This window comes from Dendropsophus ebraccatus, chromosome 13, assembly GCF_027789765.1.
Source record: "Dendropsophus ebraccatus isolate aDenEbr1 chromosome 13, aDenEbr1.pat, whole genome shotgun sequence".
In the NCBI taxonomy this organism is placed as follows: domain Eukaryota; kingdom Metazoa; phylum Chordata; class Amphibia; order Anura; family Hylidae; genus Dendropsophus; species Dendropsophus ebraccatus.
The window spans coordinates 58,502,487-58,528,698 of NC_091466.1; the positions used below are offsets into that span (position 1 = coordinate 58,502,487).

The following is a 26,212-nucleotide window of genomic DNA, read 5'->3' on the forward strand; positions in this document are numbered from 1 at the left end:
GAACTCCATCTGCATTAGATGTTCTGCATATTGACTGGTTCCAGGTAACTTCCATGACCCCATGAGCAAATTAAATTATATATAACACTCAGGGAATAAGAAATAACCAGAAACGCTAAATGGAAAGAGTGTGTCCAATTTCTAGAAAATATTGGAGGATTCCAAGTTTAAAAAAAAAAAAAAGAGTAAACCAATCCATTCATCATATACAAAAAAATAATTTGGTTATATAGCGAACCCCAAGCATGTGAAATCAATTTACCCAATGTTTCCCAATGGAAGCCAACTATGGGTTCACATATGTTACCATTGCCCGGTCTACTCTGCCGCCCAGACGCCATTTGTGGTGCTGCAGTGTATCCCTGACATGTTTTTTTTTTTTTTTTAATACATAAATTGCTGGTCAAGGCTAAGTGGGAGTATGAAGCGCTTCCGGATGATTATGAAGACTGAGGTTCTCTGATATATAGAAGCTGAGAGCCCCTGCTGTAGAAAGCATAAATCAGCTTGTTAAAAGGCAACACCAAGTAGCTTTTAATCAAATGTCACAGACTGCAGCATTATGATTTTCCTCCCTCATTAAAAACAGAGCCATTGAAAGCATTGTTGGAGCAGTAGAAGAATTGCATTTGCTGTCCTCCACTGCACACGTCACCGGCCTCTCTCATCTGTGTACATATGAGGCACATGAAGCCCAGGCCTGACAAATGTGCACACGTCAGGCATAGACAATGCCCTGCAAACTATCCTAGAGCCGGGGCGAGAATACTGCGGCATCATTAGTATCTTTGCTCTAATTTTAGGTTTAGTTCCACAGGTCAAATATGAGATATGCTGAAAAAAAAAAATCAGTGCACTTAAATAGGGATTAATCCCTATTGGCCCGATTTCTTGTAAGAAAGTATTCTCTTTCTTGGTGGCTAAAAACCCTCCATTCCAATAGATATTATGACTTTGTGCACATTGCGGTCTTAACAAATGGCAGCAAAAAAAAAAAGAGAGAACAAACAACAATGTGTAACACTCTCTATAATACAAATGTGTATGTGTTTAGATATTGTGCAAGCCTTGTAAATGTAGAAGGACCTACTACACAGATAAGGTCACATGACTATGTGTTTGCAGGTTCTGTTAGTGTAGAAGGGCCCGCACAGATAAGGTCACATGATTGTATGTATGCAGTTCATTTTAATGTAGAAGGGCCTGCACAGATAAGGTCATATGATCATTTGTACACAGGCCCTGTTAATGTAAAAGGAACTAAACAGATAAGGTCACAAGATCATATTTATGCAGGTCCTGTTAATGGGACCTGAGAAGGGCCTGAGCAGATAAGGTCATGTGACTCTATATGTGCAGGTCCTGTTAGTGTGGAAGGAAGGAACTACACAGATAAGGCCACATGACCACATGTATGCATGTCCTGTTAATGTAGAAGGGCCTGGACAGATAAGGTCACATGACTATATGTATGCAGGTCCTGTGTATGTGCAGGTTCTGTTAACTATAAACATGACTATAAACGTGCGGGTCCTGTTATTGTAGAGAAGGGCATGCACAGATAAGGTCACATGACTATACATGTACAGGTCCTGTTAATGTAGAAGGGCCTGCACAGATAATGTCACATGGCTATAAACGTGCAGGTCTTGTTATTGTAGAGAAGGGCCTGCACAGATAAGGTCACATGACCATATGTATGCAGGTCCTGTTAATGTACTGAAGGGCCTGCACAGATAAGGTCACATGACTATACATGTACAGGTCCTGTTAATGTAGAAGGGCCTGCACAGATAATGTCACATGGCTATAAACGTGCGGGTCCTGTTATTGTAGAGAAGGGCCTGCGCAGATAAGGTCACATGACCATATGTATGCAGGTTTTGGAGCCATACAATACAGCAGCAAGATTCCCGGAAGAATGTAAGCTCCTATATGAATGTCTGGGGTCTCTATTTGTATAGTGGGTCCCTTTATGGGGTCTGTATTTATTCTGGTATCTGTATTTACTTTGGGGTCTGTATTGTTAAATCTGGTGTGAGGTATGTATTTATTCTGGGGTCTGTTTTTCACTCTTGGAAACGTATTATAGGCTCTTGTCTGAGGTATGTATGTATTCAGGGTCTGTAGGTATTTATTTGGGCAATACACATCATATTTGTAACCAAAAAACACAGGCAAGTATCATGTTTGTCTAAATATGTATATGCTGTATATGTGTGTTTTTATGCTATATATAACAATACGCCTGTCACTTGCTGCCCATGTAACAATGCCAACCTAGTTATGGATCAGTGTTTGGGGCACCATATGGCACTGGAGCCTGAGTAGGTGAGTAAAAACTGGTCTCTAAAGACTTGATTCAGGAATGTGCCTATTAACCTGTTCACTTCCAGAGAGTTCTAGTTTCAAAACCCCTTTTCACTATCAGTGACACAATGGCCTAGATTTACTAATGTGTCTCCTGTCTCCGCCATAATTTCAGCTAAAAAAGTGGTGCACGGAACTTATGGTTGGATGCAGCCCAAGGGAGTCCTGGAAAACATGCATATATGGCCTATGACTGCATTCATGTTTTCAACACAGCCTTAAGACAGCATCCATCTTTTTTCAGCCACCAGTAATCAAATGCCAAGAGTTTGGGTTCGGAGGAACCCAAGCATATTCAGTTTACACATCTTTTGTTGATACCTTTCCCGCTCATCTACACTGCTCCTAACCCTGGATTCAAACTTTTAAAAATGATCCCAGTTCTACATCATGGAACCTGGCCAGGAAACTACATTTCCCAACATGCATTGCACCTCAGAGCCAACTGACTGGTACACACCCACCACTGGCTCGTTCTACTTCTGCTTTGGCCAAGTGATCACTGATAGGTGTCAGTTACAGAAGACATGTTACAGCATGCCTAGCCCACAGGAAAGATAGAGATCACATGACCTCTGTCTCAGAAGGGAGGGAGAGGACAGAGGAGTGGAGACAGAGTGGACCAGGAAGTGAGGATTTTCAGCAGCTTCAGGGTGTGAGTCAGCATGTGATACAGACAAATAACCTAATTCACGAAATAGAAGCCTATTACAAACAAGCTTAGATTATGGGGGGTGATTAAACAGGGTCAACTCTTTCCTAACTGAAGTACACATTTAAATGTCTATAGTCATATGGTGAAATAGTACATCAGTAGCTTTTGAACCCCCCTTTAAAAAAAACAGCCCTACTCTGCTTCGAATCATCTCAATTTGCAGATGCTAAAACAAGTTTTGTACTTTTTACACCAAATTAGCCAAGTTTTACCATGAGATACAAACTTTGAAAAAAACAAAACAAATCAACAACAACACTATTGGGTATATATACCGTATATAGACCGTATGCAGACAAAAACCACATAAAAAAAGGTTCTCATTAGACTTACCAGTTGTTTACTTGCAATATAGTCAGCCCTGTGTCTTGTGCTAACTGTTTCTTCTGTTCTTCTGAAGGGTATGGATGCTGTAATAAAGAAGCAGAGAGCTTTAGCCCATATTGTATCAGCTATAAAATATTCATTTCTGACAAATTATACATTAAAGGGGAACTATTAGCAGGTTAGACGAATCTACCCTGCTATGTCCCTATTGCACAGGAGACGCCTAGGATGAAGGTATGTCTCTGATATTCCTCCTCGGCATCATTCCAGTGCAGCTAGTCGGTCCAGTGAGACCGTTAGGAGCACTGGGTCACCCGTTAGGAGCACTGCCCCATAGCGCCTATCTGCCTCCAGCCGTCCTATCCTTTTCTAATGAATGGAGCAGGCCGAATTGGCGTCATGGGGGCAGGCAGTACTCCTAGTGGGTGCCCCAGTGCTCCTAACGGTCTCACTGGACCAACGCACTGCACTGGGACGGCGCCGAGGATGAAGGTAAGAGACATACCTTCCTCCCTGGCGTCTCCTGTGCAGTAGGGACATATCAGCAGGTTAGATTAGTTTAACCTGCTGATAGTTCCCCTTTAAGGTCCATATAAACAGTCTTTGGGGGTAAACCGGTCTATACCATGATATATAATACATTTTTATTCAGAGTTCCTGTTTAACGCGGGTTGTTTAGAGGACAGCTTTGTAGTATGAAAAATAACTGCACATGGCTGTGTACTCGATGCCCAACGTGGAAAGAAACACAAACTTTACAAAGACACGCCATAAATCAGAGTTCAGAAAGTGGGACAGTCAGTCTCCTTACTGCTCCTATGACATGGTTCTGTGAAAGGGCACCGGAGTCCCATCACTTGTGTTTGAACTGCAATGTTTGCACAGGCTGGAATGCTCCATTGCCAATACATTAGCCCAAGTCGAACAATAAATATCATCCATTCAGCACCAAGCAAACTTTTTTCCGCTTCTATGAAGGAATTAGTAAGGACGGGCTTAAAGAACAGCAATACAATGGGTTACATGAGTCCCCCCTTTCCAAACATAGCCGGATAGGAACTAAACCAACAGCTTTATTGTTTGTGTGCCAAACGCATAGATATTGGGGGCTCGGAGAAAAGAAAGAGGCACTCGGATGCAATTTGTGATGCGGAGCTGAGTGTAATAGTATATAATTGTGACTAATGACATAGAAGGGGTTTCTGCCTGGTAGAACTGGCAGTCGTCACTCCAAGACAAGATCATCATCGCCACCACTACCACCGCCGCCGCCGGGCGCTGTGGCACGGAGGCAGCACAGGGTTAATTCTGTTTGTATGTATACCGCAGGCTTTTAATATTCTGCAAATGTTAACACAGAAAGATGATAATGCCAAGTTAATATGGGTTAAGGAGAAAATGAAAATACATTTTTTCTGATTGCCGGGCGATGACAAATTTTTGGCTTCCTCGGCAGCCTCTCTATTGAATCCATGTAATTACAGCCAGGCTTCCCCCCCTTGGTCTGCCCCCCTCTCTGCTCCTCCTCTCCGCCTGCCCATGCTGCTAATGACCTCCTCACTGTTATCAAAACCACTAATAGTCCTGGGCCCAGGGAAAAGCACTGATCAGGGCAGATTGGGAAGCTCGGGGTAATTTGCATGGGGCTTGCAGAGTAAGCTCACACTCCTCTCGTCCCATCAGTGCTTGACTGTCAAAGGCTGTGAACAGCCTGTGTGATAAATGCTACCTCTAACCCATAGACCCGCTCCCAACAATGCCACTGCCACCTATTCTCCTGGCGGTAATGGAGATAATGAATGAGCTCTGACGAGAAACCCGGCTCATCACCATCCCAGGGTGGCTGGGAACAGAGCGCCTCCGACTGCATGGAGAAAAAGGAGCCTTAATTGGCTGAAAACATCATTTAAGGCAAAAAAGGGGGGACGCGGTATGGTAATTTCACCCACTGAGACTGTGCAAAGCTGTTAACTAGTTCTGTGCTCCATGACGTGGACTTCTGCTTGATTCACTCTTTAATCCCTTTGATGCAGTGCACTCCTTAGTAGCGCTTTGGGGACTTCTTTGGCCTGTACTTTGTGCCCTATACAGAATGAACAGTGACACAGGGAAAGGGGAAAAAAAAGAAAGAATCGATGGCAAATAGATTACAGGCTCTGCCCCTCCTGGTGCTCTGTGACATCCTGAATACGGAGAGCACCAGGATTTACCCTGCAGTGCACACAAATAAAACACCACTTTACAGGTTAGTAAACAGAAAGGTTGTCCTTGAGCGGAGATCCTTGTCACTCCAATCATTCCTCCTGACAACACGGCCACCGAGCCACAGGCACTTTATGCCATCAGGAGCCCTTTGTAGCACAACACACAAAAATGGAGAGGCCCTTTAAACGCCCTATTTGTGCCAGCTGTGCCACTACGCCATACACCCCATGACAGCGCGTATTATACGTACACTTAAATACCATGTATTCTCTTCCAAGGCGGTTTTATTATATTTCCGAATACTGTGTTTAAGACTTCTATTAAAATCTGTTAATGCTATAAGGGTGTGGAGAAGATGCCAGGGTTGTGACTGCCAGGATACAGCCACGTGAAGACACAACAATTACGTTTTATTTAGTGAGAATAGCAGCAATATATGGAGTGTGTTATGGTGGTTTTAGACAATATTTGTATGGCACTTTTAATAGTGTTTTTTTAAATTATTGTTTTAGTTATTATTTTATTGTGCATCCTTATGTTATTCAAATCTTTATTGAAATATTTTTTCTTGAGATATATAGATATATATATATATATATAATTATTATATATAATAATAATAATAATAATAATAAGAATTTTATATATATATATATATATATACTTTTATTTTAAGTTTTTAAAAAAATACATTTTGGGATTTTTTTTTTTTCTTTTTCAAAATGCAATATGGTCTGCCATTTCTTTAATAGGCTTTTTTTTGGAAGGCTGAGTTCACACCTAATATTTCTGTCACTATTTTTAGCCAAAACCCAAAGAAGTGGAACTGACACCATAATAAAAACCCATAAATGGGAAGATTTGCATCTTTTTCCGTTTTTTTGAGCCCACTTTTTTTTTTATTTTGGCTAAAACACTGTCCAAATATGTACAAAATCCAGGCTCAGACTTGAAAGATGCCAAAATACAAAAAAAAAACTTTTACAAGTATAGAATGACACTGAAAACAATAAAAAAAAATGGAATGAAATGCTTGAAATTTTAAGTAGTTTTTTTACAAGCTAAAAAATGCTGAAAAAGAAGTTCTATAAGGGTGGAATCACAGGCGGTAGATTGAGCATCACTTCCATTCATCTAGATGGGGTTGCATTGATAGAAAGTAATGGATTTCTGCAAGTTTCAGATGAATGGGACAGTTGCAGAATTTTCTACCATTTTTTTCCATGCACCCTGCAGGACGTTCAACCATCACGGTCAGTAGTAGGATGAGCAGAGATAACTGATTAAAAGGCTCCTCTTATTAGAACTCTGACATATTATTATGGGGGTTTATTATTATTAGTATTATTATTGGCATTTTTATATGCTTTACTATGAGCTTCCAATAATCCAGAAAATTTGCTTATTCAGCGTCTTATTTATTCAGCATAGTCATAGCTGAGATAAATCACTCATTAATAGATTCACAGTCCCATTTACTACCAGTATTTATCAGGAAGATAAGTAACTTCTACAACAGGGCCCCATGCATACCATATACCATTTATAATACCGGTCTCCTTATAGATCGGAAATTCCTATGGGCCTGGATACAACTGCTACCTTTGCGTCCCCTCCAGTTATACCCCTGCAGGCAATCTAAGGAACCCTGCACATTTACACATATTGAGATTCATTGTGGAGACACTATAATGGCTCGTACTATAATAGGAATTAAGTTCTTTCTATGTTCTTTATTTCTATAAGAGTACTGAAAGGCAAAGTTATTATATGTAGCAGTGATTGAGATCCAGTGACCGACTGGCCCACCGGAGGACTGGAGAATCCTCCGGTGGGCCCCCAGCTTTACAACCTGCACAAACACTGATTTACATGTCGTTTCTCTCTGGTTCTTCATTGATGGGCCCTATATTGACTGTTGAGATTTATCATTGCATGCGCCATTCAGGAGCCTGAGAATGACACCATGTTCACTCACCTGATATAACCTAATACACACATCTAATGCTTTTATGCAATCTCATGAGGATCACTCGCAGCGCCTATGGCTATCTCGTATGACTGTGTAGGCCTCATTTGGTAGGCGATCTTGTTCTATGAAATAATCTACTAATTATCCTTTATTACACTCTCCATGCTACAAATTACTGCGCTCATTACTACCGAGAAAAACTGGGTTGTAAAGGTAAGTAGCAATAGTCTGCCTTTGACTAATCCAGTTGTAATTTGTATCATGAGAACCGACAAATGACGCACGCCAATAGAACAAGCCAAGGTTAAACCTCCTGCAGCAGAAGAAGACGAGCTGGAGTTTCTGGAGTTTCTAGATCCTGGCAGTACTTCAGGGGTTAAATTTGCATGTGTCGGGAAGAAGGCAGAGCGATCACATGAGAAGCGCTGGTGTGGGAGGCCACATTGCATATTAGAGATTATAATGCAAAATATGGGAACACACGATCAGCGTGGGCGTAATTAAATTAATTAGCGATATAAAGCACTCGGAGGGAAGTGTCTCCACACACAGAGGTATATGGATAAAACAGGTTTTAAATATTTAGTAGGAAGCCATCTGCTACATGCTGGTTTGTTCCTGAGAAATATAAATAAATAGATTTTATGTCTAAACCCTTGTGCATGTCCCTCGCCTCGGAAGAGGTTACATTTACTACTCCACCATGATTGGTGCACAGCAGAACTTGTTCCTGGTGATCTCTGGCCCCTCTCTACATGGTGAGCTCCTTCGGCTTAGGTGAGTCAGTAATCTCCGGGTAGTAGTAGTGTATGTGACTAATTCTAAGACCTGCTGCTCGCACAACATCCAGCTGGCCAGACATCTGACATGACCACATGACTCATTCTTCATGTGATTTTCCTGAATCCTTTCCCAACTGTTTTGAAAGTATATGGACTTGTTCAGACACGTGCGCTAGTAACTGCCACCATAGACGGGTACAAAATAAAAAGAGATCAGACCTGGTTAAGAAAAGAAAGCTGAGCTATGATTGGGTGTCATGGGCCAAGCTGATAGTGTTTGTCTCATATCATTTTTATTTACCCCCTTTAATGTGACCATATACCAGGGATGAGAAACTTCTAGCTGTTGCAAAACTACAATTCCCATCATGGCTGTTCAGGCACGATGGGAATTGTAATTTTGCAATAGCTAGAGGGCCGAAGCCTCCCCATCTCTGCTGTATACCTTCTATAGCTGTCGGACAAACGTTTATTCAGCTAACCCACCCATTCCCTGCATACGCAGAGGAGGAGATTTATCAAACATGGTGTAAAGTGAAACTGTCTCAGTTGCCCCTAGCAACCAATCAGATTCCACCTTTCATCCCTCACAGACTCTTTGGAAAATGAAAGGTGGAATCTGATTGGTTGCTAGGGGCAACTGGGCCAGTTTCACTTTACACCATGATAAAACAGAGCTGATAAAGTTGGCTTATTTTCCTGAAAACGGAAAGCTCAGGCAGTAGAAATTCCAGGGTAGTAAACAGTGACGTTATCTGTCAGGTCATTCCCATACACTTTATAATAAAAAATGGTGTCCAACTTTTAATTGATGTGTTTAGTTGCACAGGACATGCTTTATCATCAACAGAGTCCAAAGGATCAACCCATAAGACTGAGACCATAACTTGATAGGCTCCGTATGAACCTAGACCTTTGAGGCCTATAATAGTGTCAGTTTTGGGCCCCACCAGAGGACTATTTGACTTTTTGTTGCACCATTCTGACCCACTTCTGCAGATCCATTCTACACATCTATATACAGTATGTGTGTTGTAGTTTGATGTCTCCATATGGCACCACGTCACAAAATGTTCCCTAACACAAAAAGTGCTAGTAATGCATAATAAATAGAGATGAGCGAACCGGGTTCGGGTTCGAGTCCATCCGAACCCGAATGTTCGGCAATTGATTAGCGGTGGCTGCTGAATTTGTATAAAGCTCTAAGGTTGTCTGGAAAACATGGATACAGCCAATGACTATATCCATGTTTTCCACATAGCCTTAGGGCTTTATCCAAGTTCAGCAGCCACCGCTAATCAAATGCCGAAAGTTCGGGTTCGGATTGACTCGAGCACGCTCGAGGTTCGCTCATCTCTAATAATAAAGCTTCCAATAAGATATGGCCAACTTTCTTTTTCCAATTATAAAAATGAAGTCTAGGTGGTAGAGTGGAGCCCCATACATCTCAGTAACGCACCTGTGTATTAGGCCTACAGCTGCTCATACAAATGGTTTTCAACTTTTTTTTTCCCTTTCGGGAAATGTGGCAGGGGTGACATTGGAACGCCATGACTACGGTATCCAGGTATTAAACAAACACGTACGGAAAAACTACTATGTGAATACGCATTTGTTAAATTTCCACTAGCAGGTCTGTTATCAGAGAGAACATGGATCAGTCCAGTTGGATTCTACCTATTCATGCCGGATCTACGTCTATGGGTGTGCGTATAGTACAGACTAGTAAATAATAAAAATTATTACTGGCGAGCTATATATAAATTTGCTCTGTTTTCTCTTAATACCAGTAAGGGGCTTATGTTTTTTCTTATAATGTTTTTCTAATTCTTTACCAGCCCGGAAATGGTAACCGCCATGCCTAAAAGATGCAACAAGAGCATGGAGGTTAAGCCATTATCCAATCCCAGGAGTTGCGTTATCACAAAGCAGTGCTGTAATGCCTCAGTACCTTTGCGGGAACATGCTCTTTTAAAAGCTCATTACTAGAAACCCGCTTTTCCTCCAGGGCATTATGTGTCCAGTAGGCCTCATTTTAAGCATCTCAAACCTTCACTGTCAGAATATCGGAACAAGCGCTTTTATTTTTACCTAGGTCCACTTCCACTCTACTAACTGCACGCCGCAGCATTAACCCTTTCGGAAACACCTCTCCATTGATCAGTACTGTCCTAGGAGAATGGAGTAGACGTTAAATTAAATCAGCATGACACGTGCAAAGCTGATGATGGAGATTGACTTACAGTTCTATTCAAATCTGATTTATGAAGCCAAAATTGCATTTCGTACACTGTGTTTGGGTGAACAGACTTGGGGGAATCTACTAAAACCATCTAATTGTAACAATGAGGGATGGACAGACTACAAATACTGTCTAGCCCACGTCTGCACTGTGTAGTCTAAGGCTAGCCATACACATGGGGCTTCGACTGGCACAAAATCCCCAATCAAAATCTGAATGAATAACCATGCCAAAAACATGCCAGACCGATCATGCCAGAGATTGTTTTTCCAGCCAAAAAAGTCCAACATTGGCCATCACGAAAATAGTTTGCTCATGATAGTTGGTTAAAATGGCCAAAACCGGCCATTTTGGCTGACAATTATTTTATATCTATGGCCTACCTAAGTTTACACTAACTTTCAATTGGTTTACTTTAGGCAAAGGTAACATGCCAAAATTTTGGTAAATTTTTGGCACATGGCGTAACATTCTAAGACTTGTGTTCCGTCAATAGCAGACCAATTTTCCAATAAGCCATGCCCCTTCAAGCAAGGGGCGCTTAACTGTTCCTTTTGGCACACTGTGTATAATAAATGAGTCTCAGCTGTCGGGAACTACAATTAATAATAATAATAATTTTTATTTATATAGCGCCAACAGATACCGCAGCACTTTACAATTCTGGGGGTACATACATAGACAAAAAATAGACATTACAGAGATATAATTATCCATACATGAGGAGTGAGGTCAATTCTGGCCTATTTGGACCCAAAATCTTGGTGTACCAGCCATGGTAAATTCAGACCACTGTGTTTAGGGGCACAGAGTTTCCATGATCTTAGCCTCCTTTGTTGCCCTAAAATCTATGTTGCTTAGATGGTGTGAGAGTACTTCAAAGAACAACCTGTAATCTAAGAGCATTGTTTGTGCTACGCCGTGGAGCATGTTGGCGTATGTTGACGAGGAGGAAGAAACAGGCCAAAGCATAACCTTGTCCTTCTCTATTGGGATTTAGTAGGTCAAAAGTATCTTAAGTGGAAGAGCATGTTTTTCGAGTAAGAGGAAGGTCCCTCGGCTGCAGACAGTAGGGGCGCGCAGAACTCAACACAAATATTACGCTTGTTTCTATTTGTTAAGTAAATGAGATTCTGTTGCATTAAATGTCACTTGATCTGTGAACTGGTCTCTACTGGTGTCCAGATTCGGGAGTTCATTAGACCTAAAGAAGTGTGGTCAGGAAGCTGGGGAGTCCCGGAGGAGAATAGGAAGAGCTGTGCATTACTAACAACGTAGACCAGGACAACCCCTAGACAAGCCGCAGACTACCCAGCACTCTAGAGTTCAACGTGTCACTGTGACAACCCTACTGCTCTAGAAGCTAATAAACAGTAGGCTTTGCATCCCATATCACACTACAGCACCTCTAATACTATCACCTAGACATCTCCAGCACCCAGTCATCTCCTGATGCAGTGCACAACATGCAGGCCAAGGGTTCTGCCAGGGATCAGCAATAATCTGAGCCTCAGGCTCTGCCATCCTCCAGATAAGCTGCAGCTTCCCTTCAACTGATGAATGCTGAAAGAATCCAGCACCCAGAGGTGCTGAAAGAAACTGGGATGTCTGTCAACAGTGGAAACCCTGGCAACTCTAAGACTAGCCTGACATGTCTAACAAAGTCTTTCCGCCGTGCTCATACTATCATAGTCTTTGTTCTGTGCCATTAAGTAGCATTGCTTTATTCTGCATGAGGATTTTCAGTGCACAAGTCTCATATGATCATCTTCAGGGCTTCACCGTTTCTTCCTTGTAGATCCAGTAGAGTGGGGATGTGGGTGTGTAAAAGGGTTAATATTGTGCCTGAGCAGAGAGGCAGCAGCGTGAGAAGTGCTGAGGTTGTGCAATGTGCCGGCTCCAGGTGTCCCCGGGCTGCTGCTGATTTCAATTCACTCCTTTTGTTGGTAAACCTTTCCTGGCCTGCACGCCTCGACATCCACCAACAGCAAAGGTCCCGTGTATTATTTATCAGGCTTTCCTCGCGATGTAACCCTTCATTAACCCTCCAAGGGTCAGACTACACACTATGCTCATAACAAGAAAACAAAAATAAGCCCATCCACATGATAAAAAGCCATCTGATCACTGAAAAGGTGATGGCGGGAATGTTGCCGTATGGGTATCCTTTAGTGATTGATACTGTAGTGTAATTCCAATATTCAGCCAATATGTTTCTCCTATGGGCATTATTTGTGCAATATTTTCCTGTCTAAAAAAGCATAAAGCAAGGGTCCCTTGCTCATTTTTAGCTGGTTACAGTCTCTCTTACAATCCTCCATTAATTTTCAGCTATGAAATTTAATAACACCCAAAAAGACTATAGAAAACTGGTGTCATTGGGCCCCTCCATACCTACCGGACTCCTGTGAACTGTAAGTCAGTATTGGAGCCCATAGCTCACCATACCGCTGAACCCTCTGGCACTACCCAGTTGTCTGAATGCTCATACCAGCCTATAGATACATTCTCATTATTTATGTACATTCCACCATTTTTTTCCCGAATTCCACTAAAATGCCACTAAGGCCTTATTCACACGTCTCGTAAAATTGTCCGTGGACACAGATCTGTAACCACAGAAATTTTAAGGCCCATTAAATCCTATGTGTGCATACCATCCGTGCCGTCATCCATGCTGTGATCCTTGCTGTGAAAAAATAGGACAGGTCATAGTACAGATCACGGCACAGATGCCTCTCCCAGCTCCTGTCACTACTCCCATCTAAACCGCTTTCCTTTCTCACCGCTTGTGTCACCAGCTCCAATCGCCCCCGCCCCCCTTTCTTACCGCTCTCATCACCCATTCCCATCTACCCGCTCCTGTCTCTCTCCGATCCTATCTCCCCTGCTCCCATCTCCCCCGCTCCCATCACTCCCAGCCCCTGTCACTGCTCCTGTCTCTCACCACTCCTGTCAGCCCCTCACTCCACCCGTGGACAACACCAGCACCTCCTGACTAGGGATGGTCCGAACTCTCTCAGCCTATGGCTATGGCTGTATCCCAGTTTTCCAGGCGGTCCTCCCACTGGATCCTCCCACTGCACAGAGCGGGCAGACAGTGGGAACCATTACCGAGAGTTCGGGTTCGTACGAACCCGAACCGAACTCGGTTCGGACCATCCCTACTCCTGACCCCCAAACCAGCGCATCCAAATGGATGCAATCAACAGACGTCCAGTGTTTTTCACAGAGCGGTCAAAATCACGCACCTTTAAAAAAACGCTGAACATGTGAATGAGGCCTAACTCCAACAAATCTAAAAAAAAAATCTGAATGTAGTATTTTTTACTATACTGAAGTTATACTTTAAAATCACATCTAGACGCAAAAAAGAAGTCAACGAAGGAAAAACAAACAAAAAAGTCAGCAGCCAAGCGACAATCCAGTCTAAGAAACGTATGTGTTGATATGCAGAACATACATGTCTCTATTCCTAACTGTACTCTAGGAGAATAAATGAAGCCATTGGTGCCATGTTATCCCCCCCCCTTTATGCTTACGGTAGAGGAGAAGTTACAATACTTAGAGTTCGTAGAATTGCATTATAAACAAGAAAATAAAACTCTCCATTCCTTGTCCCGGCATGCACTGGAAAGGTTAGAAATGTAACCATAGCTCGGGGTGTTATTGAGAGATAACACACCCAACATTTAGTATTTTTGTTTTAATTATTAGGAGAGGGCGGCAGGTTCCAGCATTAGTTCATCTCCCAAACTTTAGGTCAGGCCCGGGCATGGAGAAATGTCACTGACCTCTGATCTCATTGTGTCCTTACTCCTAATGGCCACTTGCTAAATGTCAGCAGAAGGTCAGATGTCAGCCCGGAGGAACAGAACTAATAAGCAACTAAAATAACTTTCAGTCCAACCGAAAATAAATAATGCCGCCATGTAATGAAGTTAACCTGGCTATACCTTATACGCAGGATATAGCCGTCCTAAGTTATAACGGCGGCAAGTATCACGGTTTATAAGATCTTGAAGCAGATGGATTCAGAAGGCCACGTTCTTCCATTGAATTAGACTTGCTTAAACTTAAGATTTTTTTGAAGACACAAAAAGGTTAATCTGATTATAGTTAGAGGCTAAACCTACTAAGCAGAATGAGTATTACAACATATGTTCCCATAGACTGGTAGATGAAAGAGGATCTTCTAGAGGCCTACAGGCTGGAGAGTTCAAGTCTTGCAATTAAGTAGAATGGTCACTTTATAGATAGGACAGGAGAGATGCTGTTTCCATTATTGATTATGCCTTGCACCATCAGTAGTGACTAAGAAGGTGTCACTGCAGGTGTGAACTGTAACCATCACTGGTGGTCTTCTCAAAAAGCAGAGTAGATAAGGAAGCAATAAACTCGGCTTACACGTTACATTAAATTTTGGCATGTCTGATACCTTTTGGCTTTGACCCAGGGGCGTAACTAGAAATGGCTGGGCCTCATAGCAAACTTTTGATTGGGCCCCCCTTCCCGACTGACCACTAAGCTGTCAAGTGTAGTCATAACATCATAACTGCAAGCGCTCCTCAGGAGTGTTTATAGTTAAAGGGACATTTACAGATCCACCTGGTGCTGCAAATGATGACAGCTCAGGGGGCCCAGTGTATTGCAGGAGAAGTCCACGGGGCCCCCTAATGTGGCGGGCCCCATAGCAGCCGCTATGGCTGCTACAGTGGCAGTTATACCCCTGCTTTAACCAGCTCTCTGCTGCCACCTCTGTCTATGGCATGAACTGTCCAGAGCAGTAGAGGTTTTCTATGGGTATTTGCTACCACTCTGGACAGTTCCTGTCTTGGACAGAGATGGCAGCAGAGAGCACTGTGTCAGACTGCAAAGAAAACAACATTTCCTGCGGGACATACAGCAGCTAAGTATGGGAAGACTTGAGTTTTTTTTTTAAATAGAAGTAAATTACAAATCTATACACGGGTTATGTAGAAAAAGAAAACATATAATTCAGCAGGTAAAATTCATGTTGGGCACGGACGCCAAACACTCGTTCAGTGATTGCAGTCACAGCTGTATCGCGCACATGCGCGCTTCATCAGACAATAACTTTCTAAAACCAGAAAAATATTTTCACCGGAGTACCCCTTTAATGTATGCAGAGTGCAATACATTTATTTCAGCCTGTTGCTGTGTGAACATCGGATGCATTCGGAGTTACAATAGAAACCATAAAATTCTATGATGTTATGTTTAGAATCTATCTAATACAAAGTCATGGGCTGGGGCCTAAGGGCTAACTACCCCACTGCTTTTGCCATGGTACAGGCCTAGTTCAGAATACAATAGCCAGCTACTAGATTACCTGCCCTTTGATTTATCCTGTTCAGTTCTAGACTACTGCTGCTTATTTCGGTGGCTTGCGTCTCTTCAGTACATGTGAACAGTCAAGCAAACCGTGTAAGTGTAAGAATATGAAAACAGATCCAGAGCTTAATATGGCACCATTCATACTGTAAGAATAGGAAAGTCATTGTTTTAGATGATAATAAGTGAACAAAATCTCTGGCTCTGTGATGGTTTTAGTCCATATTGTCATCTGGCTGAAGTCCATTGTTTTCTTATCGGCATTTTTTTTGTTCCGAGTACTCCATTTCTGTCTGTATGATGATCTGAGCCTGAGTAAACATGTTCTTTGAGCTTCACTTAGTAATGTGAGGGGATCTGCTGAGCCATAGAGCAGGATAAGGGGACCTTTTTTCTTAAGCACTGAGCTTTGAAGAATTCCTGCCTATACAATGCAGAGTGACACGCTGGAAGAGATAAACCTGCCTGTTGTCTTTTGTGCCTGTCTGTTGGATTCTTCTGTTGACCCTCTGGCCATTAGCCAAGGTAATATGATATTACAAGGTTCCTTTCATGACCTATCCTGTCACCACCTCAAGCAACCATTAGTCGTCATCTATGGGCCCATCGGAAAGCCGCAAATACATGAAGAAGAAAAAAAACAAAAAGCAGAGTGTTTTATTTTATCTCTAAATCTAATCCCACCTTATGTTTTACCTGGATCCTCCGACACATTCCTATTGAGTCTCGCATTGTTTAAGGGAACCGCAGGATGGGGCTGGAATTATTACAAAACTTACCGAATAAACCTAAAAATACCCTTTAAGGGCTATCTTTTTCTTGAATTTGAGGTTAAATGGAAATTTACAAAAATTTTTTTTGACAAAATATCGATATATGACCCCTGCCAGAAAATTAAGTGATCCCCCTACTTAGGAGATGTTCACCTAACATTTATTATATAGCAAATACTAGTAGATATACTATTATTATTATTATTATCATCATCCTTATTATTATTATTGTAGATTTACTAGTATTATAGTATAGTAATATTAGCAGCTGAACAGGATAAGAATAAGCATGACTACTTTCTTGCAAAAATAGCGCCATCCCTGTCCTGTGGTTGAGTGTGGTATTACAATTCATCTCAATTTACTTAGATGGAGTTAAGCTGCAAAACCCACACCCAAACTGAGTAACACTGTTTCTGGAAGAAAGTGGCAAAGTTTTTCTAATCCTGGAACCCTTTTAAAGAAAAAATTTTTTTTTAATTAATAAATTTAAATTTATGATATATATTTTTTCAGATTGAGTAAAGGAAAAAATATGCAATTAACATAAAAAAATATAAAATCATATAAAGTCTAAGGCCACATTCACACGTCTGCAAACTTTGTCTGTTTTCCTTATTCACAGATCCACAATTTTTGTGGATCCATGAATAGGCTGCAATCCGTTCCACAAAGAAAAATAGGATATGTCATAGTGCGGAGCAGGTTGAGCTGTCAAAGTGCTGCCCGCAATTGCAAACAGCACTACAGATGTGTTAATATAGCCTAAACCTAGTCCTTAAAAATGACCTTATAGCCCCAACAGCAGAGTTTTTAATTAAAACAATAGAAAGAATACTAAAAAAAGATATTTAACACAGAGTGAAGCAAAAGATCTTGGTTGTTCCCAGTCAGCTATGTGTAAAATGGGGGGGGGGGGGATATAAACAAACAGAAGAGTTATATAAAAGAAAAGATATTGCTTCAGGATAAAAAAAACCTGAAAGCAATATTACTTGAAAATAGAAAATGCCCAACAAAACTAATGAAAAACAAATAGGGGCAACAGAAGTCGGAGCTTGTGACAAATCTGTAAGAAATCATCTAAATGAGATGGGCTTTACAGACATGAAAACAAAAAAAAATCCAGTACTGATGCCAAGATAAAATAAAACCAAAGTTCCAGGGGGCTAAAAAGGGTCAATCATAGATTGTGGAGAATTGGATGAAAGTGATACACAGTGATAAATCACCATTTTGCATTGGCAAAGGAGATGATACTGGGATATATTTGTCTGATGCCGTTCTAAGGAAATGTAAAGACAAACTGCTCTTTGTGAAAGCTTGATGTAGAATATTGTTTATCGTTAGTAATGTCCGGCCCTTAAAGAGATGTCTTAAAAAACTGAGAAGGGGCAATAAAATTCATATTCGAATTTTTGATGATTCCATAATTTTTTCCTCTCTTTGATCTGGACAAAAAAAAACACCTATAAATACATGAATTTACTTTCATTCGTTTGAGGTATGTTTCCTAAAGCCAACATGTTAAGCTTTTAAACATTGATTTATGTCATATGTGTGATTTGTGTATTTGCTACGAGGTGATAAAGCTGAGTGAACATTTTTGCCAGGGGTTGTAGGAAAGAGATTCAGCTATGATAGACATGACTACAACTACACATCATACAGCCATAATACACTCCAGTTATGTTAACTGAAATAATTCTGTTCTTTACTAAGATTTTTTGTGTGTTTTCTGTGTTTGAAAAATTACTTTTCTGTCCACCTGAATTATAATAAAGAGCAGTTTTAGGGTACGTTCACACGTACCGGATCCGCAGCGGATTTTCTGCTGCGGATCTGCAGCAAATCCGCAGCAGATTTAATCTAAATAACTGAACACAGCATCAAATCTGCACCATGAAATCTGCTGATCTGCTGCTGATCCTGTACGAGGGAATGCACCCACAGGCTGGGTTCACACACAGTATATTTCAGGCTGTATTTGGTCCTCATGTCAGGTCCTCATAGCAACCAAAACCAGGAGTGGATTGAAAACACAGAAAGGCTCTGTCCACACAATGGTGAAATTGAGTGGATGGCCGTCATATAACGGTAAATAACGGCCATTATTTCAATACAGAAGCCATTGTATTAAGATAACAGAAAATATTTGCCATTAAATGGCGGCCATCCACTTGATTACAACATTGTGTGAACAGAGCCTTTCTGTGTTTTCAATCCACTCCTGGTTTTGGTTGCTATACAGCCTCAAATATACAGCCTGAAATATACTGTGTGTGAACCCAGCCTTAGGGTACGTTCACACTTACCAGATCAAATCTGCTGCAGATCCTGTAGGTGTGAACGCACCCTTAGGGTGCGTTCACACCTACAGGGTCCGCAGCAGATTTGATGGTGCAGATTTGATGCTCTGTTCAGTTATTTAAATGAAATCTGCTGCGGATCTGCTGCGGATCCGCAGCAGAAAATACGCTGCGGATCCTGTACGTGTGAATGCACCCTTAAGGGGTTTATCTGGCATTAGAAAAACATGGCCGCTTTCTTCCAGAAACAGAATGACTCTTCTTTCCAGTTTGGGTGTGGTTTTGCAGTTAAGCACCATTCACTTCAATGGTGCTTAACTGCACCCAAACTAGCTTCTGTTTTTGGAAGAAAGCGGCCATGTTTTTGGTTTTTGTTCTTGGTCGCGAAGAACCAAATAAAGAGTTTTCAGGTTTGGAGAACCTAAACAGTTGGACACGTCCGCTCAACAATACTCAAGTGGGCAGCTAATATGCTGAAAGGTAATATCTTGTTGTTGGGTCAGTATTGGGGCACTACACGTCTCAGTCCATGCATGACTAGTTCACTAATGCTCAGCTCTATATTTGAAATACTTGAATTCAATGTGTTTGTTCCTCCAGAAGGAACACTGACAATCGATACACATCCACAGCAGCAGCATTTCATATCAATACCCAATACCCGATGTTCCTGGATACATTACACACTTTACTTTGACAGTCTTCCTTTACATGATAATATTTTCAGTAGGAAACACTTTGCTGGTCATTGATGCACACCCAATTGATGGATATAATAGGCTGACTAAATGGGGCAACATTATTTTTTTGAATCAGTCACCCTCTGCCATTTTCGAAAGTGAACTTTTTGCTCCGAGAGGGAAATTGCTCATGATAAGCGCTATAAATCTGAAACCACTGATTTGATGTGATGTATTCATTTTTAAAAGTTCACCTAATCCCTCACGTGAATAATGCTTCTCACATATATCTACCCAAGGCTGATTCCAGAAGATAGCTCAACTCAATGATCTCTTCTCTTGGCATCTACACAATTAACATTCCTTCATTGCACATCAGCAGCATGTTAAATTTTACCTAACAACCTCAATGGGTGCCTATAATCTCATCACATTATATGAAGCATGTCCAATAAAAAGAGCATTGACAGTCACTTTAGCACAATATAGTCAAGAGGTTTCATCTGCAATGGCCCAGAGAAAGATGGAGCAACGCCATTAAAGCGTACCTTACCCCAGCCTGTGCTTGGCAGGCTGATAAATGCCAAGATTCTTCAAGAAACTTCTAAGACGATATATAATATAAGACAGAATGACAGCTTCCTGTTGGTAAACTATCATGGTTGTGGTAACTCTGATATACTAACCCTATTGCCAAAGGGAGAGCAGCTTTTTTTGGGTTGACTATTGAACCATTTAACGTGGGAAATGTTATCTGACATTATATCAAGTTGTTAAAAATTTCATTTCAGGAATTGGCTCCAATTACAACTCTTAGATAGAAATGAGCGAACCTGGAGCATGCTTGAGTCAATCCGAACCCGAACTTTCGGCATTTGATTAGCGGTGGCTGCTGAAGTTGGATAAAGCCCTAAGGCTATGTGGAAAACATGGATATAGTCATTGGCTGTATCCATGTTTTCCAGACAACCTTAGAGCTTTATCCAAGTTCAGCAGCCACCGCTAATCAAATACCGAACGTTCGGGTTTGGATGGACTCGAACCCGAACCCGGTTCGCTCATCTCTACTCTTAGAGTCTTATTGCACAGAGCGATAATCAGCCGTATCAGACCGTATCGGTCGATCATCCATCTGTAAAATAGAGACAATGATCAGTCGATGACAACGATCATCAGCTGTTCATTGATTTAGGTTTGGACCTAAAATCGTCAGGTGCTGACCGTGCATCTCTATGTGTATTAGTGATACATGGCGAGGGGCGGACGATTCCCCAAGCATGATCAGCTGGTATCAATTAGGTAAACTGCAACCATATGGCAACCTATAGAAACCATGGACCAGTTGGGTCCACCTTAGCTTAGTAAGTCCAAATCCCCCTAGAGGCAAGGTCATAATAATAGGAAATCATGTGGAAAGAGAGTGAAAACTCTAGTTTACCATTATAACTACATGTTTAGCTTTGTGCAGCCAGTGGTTAACGCCAGTCTCCATAGGGCTGTCTATAGAGATGAGTGAAACTCAAGCATGTTTAGGTACGTCCATTACTGGAAGTCCTGGCATTTGATCACCAGTGGCTTAAGTTGGATCTAGGGATAGGGCTGCATCCAGGGGCGGATTAACTTCACCATGGGCCCCGGGCTGTTCACCAAACTTGGGCCCCCCCCCCCCAACCCACTGTAACTATGGCTGCAGTAACTTAAGTCTTTTTCCTCCAGAGTGCAGCCTGTAAAGGACTTGTGGTGACATCATTGTCACTTGATGAGGTCCTTCAATATATTCTCTAATGTTACTGCATTGTCTCCTGGCTGCAGTTTTGCCCTGATTTGTCCGAAATTGCGGTAAAAAGCAGCAATTTTTATGCAAATCATGGCTGAACTGTAGTCTGGAGATAATACACCACTCAAAGTATAAGTCTTTTTGGGTGGCCATGGGCCCCTCAGGAACTCAGGGCCCTGGGCTACCGCCCGAAACTGATCTATTGTAATCCGCTACTGGCTGCATCCAACTTCTTCAACCATGCGTAATCAAGTGCCAAAACTTCCAGGTTTGGATGGACTCGAGCAAGCTTGAGTTGCACACATCTCTAGTAGGTTACTATCTAGCCATATTTTGGTACTAACATGACTAGAGCGGGCTTCATTAAGGTTCAAATGAAGGCGAACCATCAGCTTTTGAATACTATTGTCTGTCCACTGTGTGGAGAAGGTGGATACACCCCAAAGACCACCTTCAAAACATGGATACAGCCATACGCCATAGGTTGTATCAATGTTTTCAAGGCGGTCTTTGGAATGTATCCACCTTCTCCATCGAGCGAGCAGATGGCAGAAATCAAAAGGCGATGGTTCAGCTTTGTACGAACCTTAAAGGGATTATCCAGCGCTACAAAAACATGGCCACTTTCTTCCAGAGACAGCCCCACTCTTGTCTCCAGCTTGGGTGGGTTTTTGCTGCTCAGTTCCATTGAAGTGAATGGAGCTTAATTGCAAACCGCACCTGAACTGGAGACAAGATTGGTGCTGTCTCTGAAAGAAAGTGGCCATGTTTTTGTTGCACTGGATAACCACTTTAATGAAGCCCACTATGCTCATCCTGATAACAACAGCTGAAATGACACTATAAGGCAGCAAGGTTCCGATGTCGGCCTGCTCCTCTTCTTCACGTATACCATGAATCACCTGGACCCACAAACAGCTGTCTTTGTTCCAAAACTAAATAGTGGTGAAGTTTATCCTACGAGTACACTGTTGATCTTTGCTAAAGAGGACGACATAAAGATCATGATGCTGCAAGCTCTATTTTCCCTGCACCGGTAATCTGAGCAGCTACATATTTGAGATGGTTCTCATATTTTGGTTCCTTTATAAACATATGTAAGATACTTATCAGAGAAGGGCAGGGGCTCTGTACCTCCTTCTTTTCCAAATGGTCTTGTGAACATAAAATCACCCAATAGTGCTGGTGCCCTAATGTAGCAATACAACACCTTGTCGTCTCAAGTCAAAAATTTTTTTAATATGTGTTTTTATTATGGTTAGCATCAACTAGTAATATACTTTAGAGTAGTCACAGGGACCATATGAACCAGTGGTCATAGGATATTCATTATGGGAGAATTTGGTGGGCATGCTCTGTGACCTGTGCAGAGTTTACTCTCCAGGGCAGAAGAGGAGGTAGGCTATGACAATCACTTATTGTGAATGACGTGATCCTACCTTATCTATATACTGGTGTCACCTTTCATATATATATATATATATATATATATATATATATATATAATATTATATATCATCAATGCATTTCATAGCAGATGCATTAATATTAAATAACTGAATGGATCTACATGTTAATATTGTACATGACTGCAGCCAAATCAACAAAAAAAATTCAGCAAGCCGAAAAATGAATAAAAAAAAAATAAAAAAAAAATCAGCAAGCCATAAAGCAAGGCCTAGTCAGCTGCCTGCTCTATACACCTGCACCTAGCAGGCTCTCACACACCTGAACATGAGCAGGTTATTACATGGCTGAGTGCCTACAATCATTCCTGCACTGCATGCACTTCTATCATTCAGTACATTGTGTAAGGTGGTTGGTCTCCCTATTGCTTTTCGCTTAACCCTAAAAGCCACCCCATAACCTGTCATTGAAGGCAAAGCTGCGTTACCCAAAAAGAAAACTAATCCTTCAGGTGTGGCGGGGGAAATGCTTGTTTTATGAGCTGAAGTGCAGCTTATTCTGTCTTTATCCGAATCCACAAGTGTGAACCGACAGTTTCCAAACCACAGTGAACAAACAGTGGCGTTTAAGTGCCGTGAGAGGCATTTGTTTAAGAAACTGTGGTTAACGGGGAAGATTTCCTATCAATATAAACAGTCTCGGATGGGACGGAAAGGCTGGAGAGCCATGCACCATCCATCCTTCTATCCTCAAAGGTGTCAAACACAGGCCCTCCAGCTGTTACAAAACTACAATTCCCATCATGCCTGAACAGCCAAAGCTAAAGCTTTGGCTGTCCAGGCATGATGGGAATTGTAGTTTTGCAACAGCCGTAGGGCCTGAGTTTGACATGCCTGTATCTATCCCATACTGGGTATCACTAATAACAGGCAGTCTCTAAGTATGCAAAGCACAGATATGAGATATACAATGTTCTAGATAATAGTTAATGATTTAACCACAGCGATTTATAATACAACTAGATAAGCTTGATGTATATAGGGATTCTGGGGGAGATTTATCAAACATGCTGTAAAGTGAAACTGGCTCAGTTGCCCCTAGCAACCAATCAGATTCCACCTTTCATTCCTCACAGACTCTTTAGAAAATGAAAGGTGGAATCTGATTGGTTGCTAGGGGCAACTGAGCCAGTTTCACTTTACAGCATGTTTGATAAACTCCTCCTCTGTCATTTAGAAATGATGGACTTTTTAGAGGCCCCATGTCCATACACCCTGGTTGAGCATATTGGCGCTATATAGACAGTAGATACATACAATCATCACTATATGACCACTGATCCCAAGTATTTGGATATCTGTACTTAAATAGTAATAAATGCATACATTATTGCTAAATACATAGTACTAAAGAGCTTTAATATGGTCATATGGGAGCATGAGAAAAAGCTTAAAGGGGTAGTTCACAAACTTTTTTTTATTTCAGAACAACTGTTCACAGCAAGGGCCAGAGATTTGTAATTTACTTTTATTCAAAAACCTCCAGTCTTCCAGTACTTATAAGCTGCTGTATGTTCTGCAGGAAGTGGTGTATTTTATGCAGTCTGACACAGTGCTCTCTGCTGCCACCTCTGTCCATGTCAGGAATAGAGATGAGCGAACCGGCCAAGGTTCGGGTTCGTATGAACCTAAACTCTCGGCTTCTGATTCCCGCTGTCTGCCCGCTCCGTAGAAAGGGTCGATACAGCCTGAGGACCGCCTGGAAAACTGGGATAGGCTGTATCCCAGTTTTCCAGGCGGCCCTCAGGTTGTATCCACCCTCTCCACGGAGTGGGCAGACAGCGGGAGTCAGAAGCTGAGAGTTCAGGTTCATACGAACCCGAACTTTGGCCGTTTCGCTCATTTCTAGTCAGGGACTGTCCAGAGCAGTAGCAAATCCCTATAGAAAGCCTCTCCTGCTCTCCAGACTGGAAAGAATACCACTTCCTGCTGGACATACAGCAGCTGATAAGTACTGGAAGACTTGAGATTTTTTTTTAAAAGACATATATTACAAATCGCTGGCACTTTCTGGCACCAGTTGATTTGAAAGAAAAATGTTTTTGGTGAACCACCTATTGCTAGTGGTGTATTATCTTTCCAAGAACAAAAGAATAGGGAAGTCGGAATCTATTGTGCCTGATCATTCTCTCACCTTGTCAGTGAGTAAAACCAACCTAAAGGTGGGCATACACCTTTTATATCTGTTAGCTGAAAGATTGTCAGACAAATGATTGTTTTCTTACCTGTTTTTTTACACATCTGTAAATTCTCTATAGGGTAAGCTACTTATTTCTCAGAGAACAAAGGAGCCAGGCATTGAAATTCCATCATACCCCGCCCCTATCTCTTGGAAAAATCTCACACACTTTATAGTGATGGCTAAACCCACCACGAGCAGTGGGTTTGACATCATAATGCATGATGATGCCGGGAACTCCGAATTCCGTTGTGTAGCACATCGTCCATATTTACAGATTGTGAATGCCCCCTTAGTATCATGAAAAGGAATGGGGGGGGGGGGGGGGCGGGGGGTTGATACCATGCCCTTCAGTACTGTGTGATTGACTCTGGCACCATAATAGGGTATATTATGGGGTAATATTATAACATTTTATAATGATAATCACTTTTCTTTATTGCTACAGTTCACCAATGATTACAATAATTTAAAATGCATATACATAGAACATATAGTAAGAAGAAGTGAAAGTGAACGCCGTCTCTGTAAACTCTGACAATGTAAGATCCCATGTATGATATAATTTCTTCAGTTTTGCTTTAAAGTCGTTTAACCTGTTGTTTAAGAACACTCTAGGCCTGGTTCACACTACGTATATTTCAGTCAGTATTGTGGTCCTCATATTGCAACCAAAACCAGGAGTGGATTAAAAACACAGAAAGGCTCTGCTCACACAATGTTGAAATTGAGTGGATGACCGCCACATAACAGTAAATAACGGCCATTATTTCAATATAACAGCCGTTGTTTTAAAATAACAGCAAATATTTGCCATTAAATGGCGGCCATCCACTCAATTTCACCATTGTGTGAACAGATCCTTTCTGTGTATTCAATCCACTCCTGGTTTTGCTTGCAATATGAGGACGACAATACTGACTGAAATATACGTAGTGTGAACCCAGCCTAAAAGCATAAAAGGCGTAGGGGCAACAGCCAGGCTGCAATGTAACTGCATTCTGCTCTTGAGAAGTTTTTCTGGAGAGCTCTCATTATGTCAGGGAAGAAGTCTAACTTC

General features: G+C 41.6%; 1 protein-coding gene across 6 annotated transcripts in view; it reads right to left on the reverse strand.

The window, feature by feature from the left end:
* The window catches only part of MEIS2 (Meis homeobox 2), a 123,452-nt gene that overhangs the window by 24,418 nt on the left and 72,822 nt on the right, over nucleotides 1-26,212 (reverse strand). For all 6 annotated transcript variants that reach the window (XM_069951354.1, XM_069951356.1, XM_069951355.1 and 3 more), the window contains exon 9: nucleotides 3,419-3,495. In XM_069951354.1, the coding sequence (XP_069807455.1) occupies nucleotides 3,419-3,495 (77 nt within the window). The remainder of the gene's footprint in view (nucleotides 1-3,418; nucleotides 3,496-26,212) is intronic.